The sequence below is a fragment of the Lithobates pipiens genome, unplaced genomic scaffold, assembly GCF_037356315.1.
Source record: "Lithobates pipiens isolate NorthernLeopardFrog02 unplaced genomic scaffold, aLitPip1_a1.2 Scaffold_22, whole genome shotgun sequence".
Taxonomy (NCBI): Eukaryota; Metazoa; Chordata; class Amphibia; order Anura; family Ranidae; genus Lithobates; species Lithobates pipiens.
The window spans coordinates 280,038,590-280,050,620 of NW_027507784.1; the positions used below are offsets into that span (position 1 = coordinate 280,038,590).

At 47.9% G+C, this 12,031-nt stretch overlaps 1 protein-coding gene across 6 annotated transcripts in view; it reads right to left on the bottom strand.

Moving 5' to 3' along the window:
* LOC143924687 (BTB/POZ domain-containing protein KCTD5) overlaps window positions 1-12,031 on the bottom strand; it is a 156,050-nt gene that overhangs the window by 46,902 nt on the left and 97,117 nt on the right. For 3 of the 6 annotated variants that reach the window (XR_013261908.1, XR_013261910.1, XR_013261909.1), the window contains exons 4-5: window positions 11,410-11,505; window positions 7,900-7,978 (exon numbers count right to left, since the gene is read on the bottom strand). Coding sequence is in view for 3 of the 6 variants with exons in the window: in XM_077449097.1 (XP_077305223.1) it covers window positions 11,410-11,505 (96 nt within the window). In the remaining 3 variants the exon portion in view is untranslated. The remainder of the gene's footprint in view (window positions 1-7,899; window positions 7,979-11,409; window positions 11,506-12,031) is intronic. The other 3 variants (XM_077449097.1, XM_077449099.1, XM_077449098.1) reach the window with 1 other exon arrangement.

Below are 12,031 nucleotides of genomic sequence, written 5' to 3' on the forward strand. Positions count from 1 at the left end.
AAGTCCTGGGGCAGAACGCTATGACTGAAGTCCTGGGGCAGAACGCTATGACTGAAGTCCTGGGGCAGAACGCTATGACTGAAGTCCTGGGGCAGAACGCTATGACTGAAGTCCTGGGGCAGAACGCTATGACTGAAGTCCTGGGGCAGAACGCTATGACTGAAGTCCTGGGGCAGAACGCTATGACTGAAGTCCTGGGGCAGAACGCTATGACTGAAGTCCTGGGGCAGAACGCTATGACTGAAGTCCTGGGGCAGAACGCTATGACTGAAGTCCTGGGGCAGAACGCTATGACTGAAGTCCTGGGGCAGAACGCTATGACTGAAGTCCTGGGGCAGAACGCTATGACTGAAGTCCTGGGGCAGAACGCTATGACTGAAGTCCTGGGGCAGAACGCTATGACTGAAGTCCTGGGGCAGAACGCTATGACTGAAGTCCTGGGGCAGAACGCTATGACTGAAGTCCTGGGGCAGAACGCTATGACTGAAGTCCTGGGGCAGAACGCTATGACTGAAGTCCTGGGGCAGAACGCTATGACTGATGTCCTGGGGCAGAACGCTATGACTGATGTCCTGGGGCAGAACGCTATGACTGAAGTCCTGGGGCAGAACGCTATGACTGAAGTCCTGGGGCAGAACGCTATGACTGAAATCCTCCTACTTGTCTACGGCGTGGCTCCTTAGCCTTCCTGGCCTGTGGGAGTATTGTACTCTACCACCGGTGGCATTTTTACTAATGCCATCCAAAGAGGCTCCAAAGAGCCGCTCGCCAAGGAGGGGAAGAGCCGTCAGGGCTTTTTTTAGATGCCAGGTCACAGACCAGCATATTAGCCAATTCAGGCGCCTCAGCACCACAGCTGACACTGAAGCCCTAGATACAGAGGGAGGGTATCCAGGGCCTTGTACTAGTTGGTCTGCTAATTTCACGCAGACAGGAGAAGCGTGCTGCTCTCCCAATTCGCGGTGCAAACGTTTTGCCCGCTCAGTCAGGGTCTGTGACAAAAGTGCGAATGCCAGTACTGGTCGCACAGTGGACCCCCCCAACCGTGACCAAGGAACAAGCCACTGCCTCGGTCTTCTTATCCGCGGGATCCTTAAAAGCAGGAGTTCCCACTGCCGGGGGTGAGAAGGCTTTCCTCAAAGGGGTAACGCGCCACCATGTGCCTGGGGACCAAAAAGGTCCATTGCGTGTGACCCCACTCCCTGTAAGTGAAATTGCAAACAAGTCAGATATGGGAACACTATAGGTGAACATGCTTGCTTGCGGGACCCAAAAGGGACCGGTACATCAGCAGGGGGACCTGCTGCCTCCTGAAACTTCAGGGTATCACGCACAGCTGTTTTAAGTGCTCCAACAAGCGCTTTGTCGCGCACGGACCCGAACAGGGACTCATCCTCACTGTCCGAACGTTCCTGGTCAGCGTCATCTGACAAGACAGAGCAGGGGTCACCAGCCTCAGCAGAGCCAGAGTCTGTGCCAGAGCTCTCCCCAGAGGACAAGGGGGAACAGGGGCCACCTTATTGCATCCATCTTCCCATGCACCACCTCCATCTAGCAACAAAATAATTTAGGACCGCCATCAGGGTGTCCATGGGTACTGCGCAGTCTGCAGGAACCCGGTTGCCATTGCCTGGATTTTGGGGAAGAAACTAGTTTCTGAAGCCATGCTGACCCTATCCTGTCTGCCACCCAAAGGGGGCTTAGGACAGTGACAGTCCCACCCTCCCTGCTGCCGCTGACTGAGGGGGCTCATTCCCACCGGACTCACCACCCTGGGGAGATCTGCACTGTCCACAAGTGGTGTCTGTAGTCCCTGAGTGCACCCAGGTGCAGAAGAAAACAAAAGTTGGTGATAACCGCTGAAATGATCGCTAAGCGATCAAAAAATGCTCAGGCTTCAATAAAATGGCCGCCCAGCGTCCAGTACACAGACAGGAAACACAGGGAAAATGGCTGTAAGAGCACATGAGCCATGCTGCTGCCAGAGAACACTGAAAACGTGGTCAGGCTCCCAGAAAATGGCCGCCAGTGCCTTAATAGGAAACACATAGAAAATGGCTGCTGAAGCCCAGACAGTCAGTCTGCTCTGCCCACGCCTAAAATGGCTGCCAAACATCATCATGAGGTAGAAATAAAAAAAAAAAAAAAAAAAAAAACCTGCAAAGCCACAGCGCTGCACCATTCACAGCAGACCCCCACAGGCACCTTCCAGGGGACACCACACAGGACCCAGGATCACCGCCATCAGCCAGCCCCCCCCCCCATATCAGGTGAGAGCCCACGGAGCCCCTGTATAGACACACACACACACACACACACACACACACACACACACAGCAGCCACATGCAGCATTCCCCCTGGAGGGGGTAAAGAGGGAAGATAGGGACGAGGGAGAGAGGAGAGGGAGGTGAGGGGACCCCCAAAATCGACCTCCCAGGGAATGCCCAGCTGCTCAGTCCCAACGAGGCAGGGAGAGCTGTACTTACCAGTCCTGCAGAGCTGGGAGACATTCCACGGCAGATCTACTCACTGAACAGTTACAGGGTAGCTGCTGACCCAGCATACTGTGATCCATACATCAGTAGCCCGGTCATATGTATGCCCGGAGCATAAAAGCTCACTGACCACCTCTGCGCAAAAAGCGAAGCTTCTGCATTAAAAAAAAAAAAAAAAAAAGACGGACCTATGGGACCTCAAGGTTCCTAGGTCTGTCTCCTTCACTAGGCAAAAGAAAACGGATTACTGCAAGGCAGGGTGGATGGTTGACACCTAGGAGACCGCCCCCTGGGCGGAACTGAAAGTTCTGAGTGTTGTGTTACAACTTTGCCTAGTGTCTCCTAAAGGGAAAGGTATACAACCCAATAGTCTAAGCCCTTGTACACACGGTCGGAGAATCCGTTGGAATGTGTCCTATCGGGACCGTGTTGTCGGATAATCCCACTGTGTGTGGTATGCATCGGACTGATTCCGTCGGAATATCCGGCGGACCCAATTTTCCAACTTGTTGGAAATATTTCCCGACCAACTGGTTCGATCGGACATACTCCGATCATGTGTAGAGAATTTTGATCGGACCAAGTGCCACGCATGCTCAGATCAAATTCCTACATCAAAGCTATTGGCTACTAGCCTGAACGTAGTCCCATCGTAACGAAATTACGTCATCACGTTCTGAACAATCGGATTTTTCGACAACTTAGTCCGACCGAGTGTATGCAACAGTTTCGGACACAATCCGACGGACAAAATCCGATGGATTTGGTTGTCGAAATCTCTGGCCGTGTGTACAGGGGCTTAGAGGAGCTGTGTCGGTCAGTGAATAGAAGAGAAAACAACCCCATGTGTATGATGCTGCCACCACGTTTCATTGTGGGGCTGTTCTTTGGGTGATGTGTTGGGTTTGCGCCAGACATAGCATTTCCTTTGATGGCCAAAAACTGGAGTTAGTACTCACCGGTAACTCCTTTTCCAGTGGTCTTCCAGGACAGCCCCTGAGAGATTGAGTCCCTCCCATCGTTACCGGAAACACATTGCCAATCAGTTCAAAAGGCAGACCTTCAGGTCCCTGGTCAGTCATTTACCAAGAACCGAAGGATGGAACTGTAAGAAACAACAACATAACCACAACAATCAATATCATTATTGTATTAAGCTTGTGAAAAAAATAAAGGGTGGGATCGTGCTGTCCTGGAAGACCACTGGAAAAGGAGTTACCGGTGAGTACTAACTCCAGTTTTCCCAGTTGTCTTCCAGGACAGCCCCTGAGAGGATCCCCAAGTACTCACCAGATTAGGGTGGGACCACGGCATGGAGGACTTCCCAAAAGCCTGATCCTGACTGGACATTAGATCCAGTCGATAATGTTTTGTAAAGGTGGAAAAGCTTGACCACGTAGCTGCCTTACAAATTTGCTCCGGGGTAGCACCAGCCCTTTCTGCCCAGCAAGCCGCCAATGCCCTTATGGAATGGGCCCTAACACCCCCAGGAGGGTCTTTGTTCATTGCTCTATAACCCTCTGTAATAGCTAACCTGATCCACCTAGCTATGGTGGCTTTTGAGGCCTTCTGTCCTTGCGTTGACCTGAAAAAAGGATGAAGAGGGAATCTGAGATTCTAAAGGGACTTGTTACCTTAAGGTATTCTAAAATACAACATTTAACATCCAACAAATGAAGTTTCCTCCTTCTTATTTGACGCATTCTGACAGAAAGAAGGAAGGAAGGACGATTTCCTGCGACCTGTGAAATTTAGATGCCACTTTTGGCAAGAACCCAGGGTCTGTTTTTAGAATCACTCTATCTTCCAACATCTGTAGGAACGGTTCTCTTATAGAAAAAGCTTGCATCTCACTAACCCTGCGGGCTGAAGTGATTGCTACCAACAGGACTGTCTTGAACGTAACCAATCTTAGCGAGGACTCTGATATAGGTTCGAAAGGAGATCCTAAGAACGCTTTCAGAACGACAGCTAAATCCCAGGAAGGAGTTTGGTTGACTCTGACTGGCTTACGTCTAGAGATTGCTTTACAAAACCTAGAAATGAAAGGATCTTCCTGCAACCGTCTTTCTAAGTATACACTTAAGGCAGCTATCTGAACCTTGATAGTACTAGGGGTTAACCCCTCGTCTCCCCCATCTTGTAAGAATTGAAGGATATCAGCTGTGTGCATGCCCTTCCTCCACAGTTGTCCAACCAACTATTGAATTTTCTCCAAACTTTCTTATATATAGCCCTGGTAGTTGGTTTTCTACTCTGTAACAGGGTCTGGATCACCTTATCCGACAGACTCTTCCTTCTCAAGATTTCCTCCTCTGTAACCACGCCGAGAGGCTCAACAAGGTTACCTGAGGGTGAAAAAGAGGTCCCTGCGACAGGAGATCTCGTCTGCAGGGAAGTCTCAGTGGAGGCTGGTCCGACAGCTGTAGCAGCATTGTAAACCATGGCCTTTTGGGCCAATATGGTGCCACAAGGATTAAGCAAGTCTCCTCCGCAAGGAACTTTGCTAGAACCCTCGGGATAAGGTGGAGAGGTGGAAACGCATATGCCAGGCTGAAAGACCATGGAATTTGTAACGCATCTACTGCCAAGGGACGATCCTCTGGGGCATAGAGAGCAAAAATTTTGGACTTTTGCATTCGACCTGTTTGCAAAAAGATCCACTACTGGCCTTCCCCAGTGAGTTACTATCAGATTGAAAACTTCTGGATGTAGCGACCATTCTTGATTCGAAACTTGTTGTCGACTCAAGAAGTCCACAGTGCAGTTCATCTCCCCCTTCAAATGAATCGCAGAAATGGATTTTAGATTGGACTCTGCCCACTGAAAAATGTGTCTGGCCACTGATATCAAACGAGGACTTCTGGTACCTCCTTGTTTGTTTAGATACGCTACAGCCGTCATATTGTCTGAGCGGACCTGTAGATGATGACCCTGTAGCAAAGTTTGGAAGGCCAACATAGCCCTGAGGATTGCCGCTAACTCCTTCCAATTGGAGGAGAGGAGCCTCTCCTCCTGAGTCCACTGGCCTGGGCCCAGTCTGAGTTGAGATGAGCTCCCCAACCCCAACTGCTCGCATCTGTGGTCAGAGTAGAGGTGATAGGCAAGACCCAGAGAACCCCCCTGTTTAGGTTCCCTTCGTCCTTCCACCACCAGAGGGACTGCTTTATTCTTCTGGGAATTGCTACCTCTTCCTCCAACTCCTTGCCCTTCAAGTGATCTAGCAAGAAACCCTGGAGGTCTCTTTGATGGAACCTGGCCCATTGCACAGCTGGAATGGCTGCCGTCATGAGGCCTAGCACTGACATGATCTCTCTTACTGTGCACCTGGAAGAGGTTTGGAGAAAAGAGATTCTGCGCCACAGGTTCAAAATATTTTCCTCCGGCAGAACTATCAAGCGTTGTTCCACTGAGCTGACCTTGTAGCCTAGGTAAAGGATTTCCTGAGTAGGAACAGTCTTGGACTTTTCCTGATTGATAATCCATCCCAGCTGTCCTAGACTGATCTGTGTTAACTGTAAGTCCCGAGAGAGCTCTTCTCTGAGTGGGCCGTCAGTAATAAGTCGTCTAGATATGGAATGATCGAGACCGACTGAAGCCTTAACGGAACTAGTGCTTCCCGAGAACTTTGGTGAAGATTCTCGGGGAGGCTGACAGTCCGAATGGAAGAGCTCTGCACTGAAAATGATAAATCTTTGCATCTATCTGAATAGCCATGCAAAGAAATTTCTGGCATTCCTTCCTTATAGGTATGTGCAGATAGGCGTCCCTTAAATCCAGGGTAGCCATAAATACCCCCTCTTGGAGGAGATTCCTTATTGAATAGATCGACTCCATCCGAAACTTCTTGTATCGGATGGAGAGATTCAGAGGGCGGGGGTTCATAATCAGTCTGAACTTCCCGGACGGCTTTTTTACCACAAATATATGAGAGTAAAAACCGTCCCCCTGCTCCTGAACGGGGACTGGTGTCAATACCTCTTGATCCACCATTTCCCCTATCAACAAAGGTAAAGCCCTGGCCTTCTCTCAATGGCTCGGGAGCTTTGTTACAAGAAATTTTGAGGGTGGGCAGCTGTGAAACTCTAGCGCATACCCTCTCTTTATTATGTTTAAAACAAACTTGTTTGCGGTTATCTTCTCCCATTGTGGAAGAAAGCTTGATAACCTTCCCCCCCACAGGGAGCCTGACGTCACTGGGGCTTAGAGGCCTGACTTGGGCGGCTAAAAATTAAGCCCCCTTTTCCCTTCCCTTTTTGATCTGTCCAGTGCTTTTTAGGCTTGAACTCCTTCCCTTTGGTGGGTTCCTTAAAGGGACGAAAATTTTTTCTTTGAAAATTTTTCTTTTTGATGGGAAAAGTCTTCTTCCTGTCTGCCGTCCTTTCTAAGGCGGTATCTAATTCAGGGCCAAAGACCAAATCCCCTGTAAACAGGACACTACATAAGCGAGATTTGGATGCTGTGTCACCACCCCATGTCTTCATCCATACCACTCTTCTAGCTTTTAGCCGTAAATTTCACTGAATCAGTGAAGGCATCAGAGATAAAACTCGTGGCCTTAAAGAGCATAGGAAAGGTCTTTAATAGCTCAGCCTAGGAATGCCTGCTTTTAGATGCTCTTGCAGCTGTGATAGCCAGAACTCCAAATTTCTAGCCACACAAGATGTGGCTAGAGCCGGTTTTAACCCGGCCATGGAGGCATCCCAGGCCCTCTTTAGGACCACATCTGTCCTATCTATTGGATCCTTTAGGTGACCCATGTCTTCGAAGGCTAAGTCAGATTGCTTTTAGACCTTGGAAAGAGGTGCGTCTAGTTTTGGATTCTTATTCCAGACCGCCTCTGGGCTCTCGTCAAAAGGGAACCTTCTTTTTAAGGAATTGGCAAAGAAGACTTTGTCTGGTTCAGACCACTCCTTAAGAACCAGATCAGAAAGTACCTTATGTATGGGAAAAACCTTCGCCTGCCTCTTCCCCAGAGCCTCATACATTAAATCATGCCTGGATAATTGAGTCTCTTTTTCATCAATTTCCAGCGTATCATAAATGGTGCTTAAAAGCTCCTCTATCTCCTCAAGAGAAAGCTTATACTTTGCGCCTTTGTTAGCTACAGCCTGATCCTCATCCTGATCCGAATCAATGTCAGAGGATTCAGGACTAGCTAACGCGGGGCTATGCTCCCTGACTATACGGGGCTCCCCTGAACTAGGTGTCGTAAGGCATGGTGAGGAGGAGATTGTGGTTGCCTTAGTGGTGGAAACAGCTGAACCTAAGTCCGTAATCAAATCGTGAAGGGATTTAAAAGTTGAAGCCATTTCCTCTTTAAAGGAGCCAAGGAACTTAGCCAGGGGAGAATCTGCCTCTGTCTTAAGAATGCCTGCAATACACTGCTTGCATAAGGCTTACCAGAACCTGAAGATAACCTATTTCCACAGTTTGGACATTTTTTGCGGCCAGATTTATCTTCTCTTGGGGCTTCCTTAGTCTGAAATAGAAAAGAGGGTATCCTTAGTAATTAGGCTTAATATGCTAGGGAACACCTGTGCTGTACCACCACCAGACACACAATCACCCGACCTGTAAAGTGAACACAAGTCCCAGCCCCACACTACCACCAACCACCAGTGTAATGACGTGCCCAGCAGCCTACCTGGTTTGACTGGTGCCTGCCTCCACCGGAGCGTCCTGAGGATTAGCCTCCATGGTCCCCCTTGAGATCCGGATCCCGCCGCTAGTCCGGTGCAGCTGGACGCTGGCGGGATCGTACAGGCACAGCGTGGGCTTCCCTCTTCCTCCCTGTGCCTTTAGAGACCCGGAACCGGAAGTCTCGGCACACAGGGGTGACGCATTTCCGCAGGAAATGAGGCAACGGCGTCACCGACCCCCGCCGCTATCAGCGCAGAGAGCAGAAGAGGACACAGGCTGCCGCACTGCTCTCAGGGGGAACTAACATCACCCTGACGCTGGCCACCTCGGCACTGGAGAGAGGAAGGGAGCGGGTCGGCTCCTACAATGCTGGACGGTACCCGAGCCCTTAAAGAGAAAATGGACTAGCAGCGAACCTGCCTGACAGGACCCAGTCCCCAGCGCAGGTTCACCCTCTTCAGGCAGCTCCTGAGAGATGTAGTCCTCCTGGTTCCTGGCAACATGTTCCTCCGACGGAGGAAACACAAATGACTGACCAGGGACCTGAAGGTCCGCCTTTTGAACTGATTGGCAATGTGTTTCCGGTAACGATGGGAGGGACTCCATCTCTCAGGGGCTGTCCTGGAAGACAACTGGGGAAAGTTAAATTTTAGTCTCATCAGACCAGAGCATCTTCTTCCATACATTTTGGGAGTCTCCCACATACCTTTTCGCAAACTCAAAACGTGCTATTTTGTTTTTTTCTGAAAGTAATAGCTTTCTTCCGGCCACTCTGCCATAAAGCCCAACTCTATGGCGCGTACGGCTTATTGTCGTTCCATGTACAGATACAGTCTCTGCTGTGGAACTCTGCAGCTCCTCCAGGGTTAGCTTAGCTCTCTGTGCTGCCTCTCTTTTTCATGCCCTCCTTTCCCGGTCTGAGTTTTGGTGTGTGGCCGTCTATTGGCAGGTTTGCTGTTGTGCCATGTTCTTTCCATTTGGTTATGATAGATATGATGGTGCTCCTAGGGATCATCAAAGATTTGGATATTTTTTTTTATAACCCAACCCAGACTTGTACTTCTCAACATTGTCCCTTAATTGTTTGAAGAGTTCCTCTTCTTCATGGCAGTGTTTGGTTAGTGGTGCTTCTTGCTCAGGTGTTGCAGCCTCTGGGGCCTTTCAAAAAGGTGTGTTTGATTGCACACAGGTGGACATCATTTCACTAATTATGTGACTTCTGAAGGTAATTGGTTGCAACAGAGCTTTTTATGGGCTTCATAACAAAGGGGGTGAATACATACGCACATGCCAATTACCATTTTTTTTTAATTTCTGAAAAATTGTTTCATGTATATATATTTTTCTAATTTTTCTTCACCAACTTAGAATATTGTGTTTTGATCCCTCACATATAATTCAGATGAATGGATTCATGTAACAAAATAGGTAAAAAGCCAAGGGGGGGGGGGGGCTCAAGAATACTTTTGCAAGGCACTGTAGTTGCCATCAAGAGGGACCCACTGTATTTTGAATGTCTATCTTGACTTTTGTATACTGTATTTTGACTGTGTAAAATAAAATTTGGTTTTAAAAAATGTTTGTAATGTCGGACTATCGATAAAATCCTACTGCCCACCAGTTGTGCTTCTTTATAATACTCAAGGTGTTACCTGTACTCTGAACATTTTCTGAACAGTCATCTTAACCTCTTCCCCGCCAGCCCATAAATAGCAGAATGACGGCTCTCGAGCAGCCCTTCGTCGGGAGACGTGCAGAGTCCTAACGCCCTCGTGTTTACTTCCGCAATGCGCGCCGCCGCGGGCGCGCATCGGGGAAGTTCTGTGTTTGCCATGTCCCCCGGAGACAGGCAAATACAGATCGCTGTAACAGCCAATCACAGCGGCCGTTTACAGCGCCATCAGCGTGTCCAATGTGAGATGATCTCATATGTAAACATATGAGATCATCTCTCAGCGCCACTCTCCCTCCTCACACAGACAGCGTGTGAGAGGGGAGAGATGAACGGCTGCAGCGGCCGTAAGTGGGAAAATAAAAAAATAAAATAAAAAAAGTGCCCTCCGCCCCAGTGCCATCCTGCCCCCAGTGCCACGTATTAGTGCCACCTGTCAGTGTCACGTGTCATCAATGCCACCTGTCAGTGTCACGTGTCATCAATGCCACGTATTAGTGGCACGTGTCATCAGTGCCACGTATAAGTGCCACGTGTCATCAGTGCCACGTATCAGTGCCATCTGTCATCAGTGCCACGTGTCATTGTCCTGGTGCTCCAGGGCCTTCAAAGTGTAATAGGTAGTCAACAAGTTAGATGTGTAATTTATTCTCCTAGAACACGTGATGGCGCTCCCTGCATGTTGGGTCTCTCTATGTGGCCAGGCTGTGAAAAAGTCCCACACATGTGGTATCGTAATACTCAGGAGTAGCAGAATTTATTTTGGGTTGTCATTTGTGGTATACACATGCCATGTGAGAGAAATAACCTATTACAATGACAATTTTGTGGGAAAAAAAAAAAAAAAAAAGAAAAATCTTAATTTTGCAAAGAATTGTGGGAAAAAAATTACAACATCAAAAAGCTCACCATGCCTCTTACTAAATACCTTGGAATGTCTACTTTCCAAAAAGGGGTAATTTGGGGGGTATTTGTACTTTCCTGGCTTGTTCGGGTCACAAGAAGCGAGATAGGCCACCAGTACATCAGATGTGATCAATTTTGTGCGATTCGCACCACAGCTTGTAGACTCTCTAACTTTCACAAAGACCAAATAATATCCACTAATTTGGGTTATTTTTACCAAAGATATGTAGCAGTATAAATTGTGGCCAAAATGTATGAAGAAAAATTAATAACTTGCATAATTTTGGCACAGAAACAAAGAAATATGCGTTTTTTTTTCAAAATTTTCGGTCTTTTTTCATTTATAGCGCAAAAAATAAAAACCCAGAGATGATCAAATCAAAAAAAAAAAAAAAAAGGACAAAAATTAATTTGGCTACAGTGTCGCATGACTGAGTAATTGTCATTCAAAGTGTGAGAGCACCGAAAGCTGGAAATTGGTCTGGGCAGGAAGGGTGTTTAAGTACCCAGTAAGCAAGTGGTTAAAATACAAGATTTAACTGTTAACAGACCAAAAAAGGCAGCAAATACCAGAGGCTCGTGGTTATGGTTTTTAAACACTTTAAGCCATCCATAAACATGTGACAAGTGCCCTCATAGGTTTTTGTCACTGCATTTACTTTCAAAAAGTATTAGTTACTCTCATGGCTTACCTGCTCAAACTTCCAGCCATCAGACATTGTTGAGACCATCTGAGTGAGCTCTTCCTCCTGACACTGCAGCACTCTGTAAACATGTTTAACTGGCACCTTACAGTGGATAGAAAAAAAAAATGGAAGTGTTATTGAAAAGCTCATAATTATACACCTCCTTTGAGGGGCAGACAAAAGCTATAAAAAGTATGAAATGTATTGTAGCACAATTACCACATTCGTTCTAAAGAATGTTGGGTTACATTCAAAATGTTACAATGCGTGTAAACAACATGGAGCACCTCTGATAACCAGCTCATAAGTGCAAAAAGTTCTTGTCTTGCAGGTTGTTTTTTTTACAACCACTTTAACCCTCTCGTGCATGGAGTTCACCAGAGCGTCACAGTTTGCCACTGGAGTCCTCTTCCACTCGATGACGACATCACGGAGCTGGTGGATGTTAGAGACCTTGCGCTCCTTCACCCTTCCGTTTAAGGATGCCCCATAGTTGCTCAATAGGGTTTAGGTCTGGAGACATGCTTGGCTAGTCCATCACCTTTACGCTGAGCTTCTTATACAAGGCAGTGGTCGCCTTGGGAGGTGTGCTTGGGGTCGTTACGTTGGAATACTGCCCTGCGGCTCA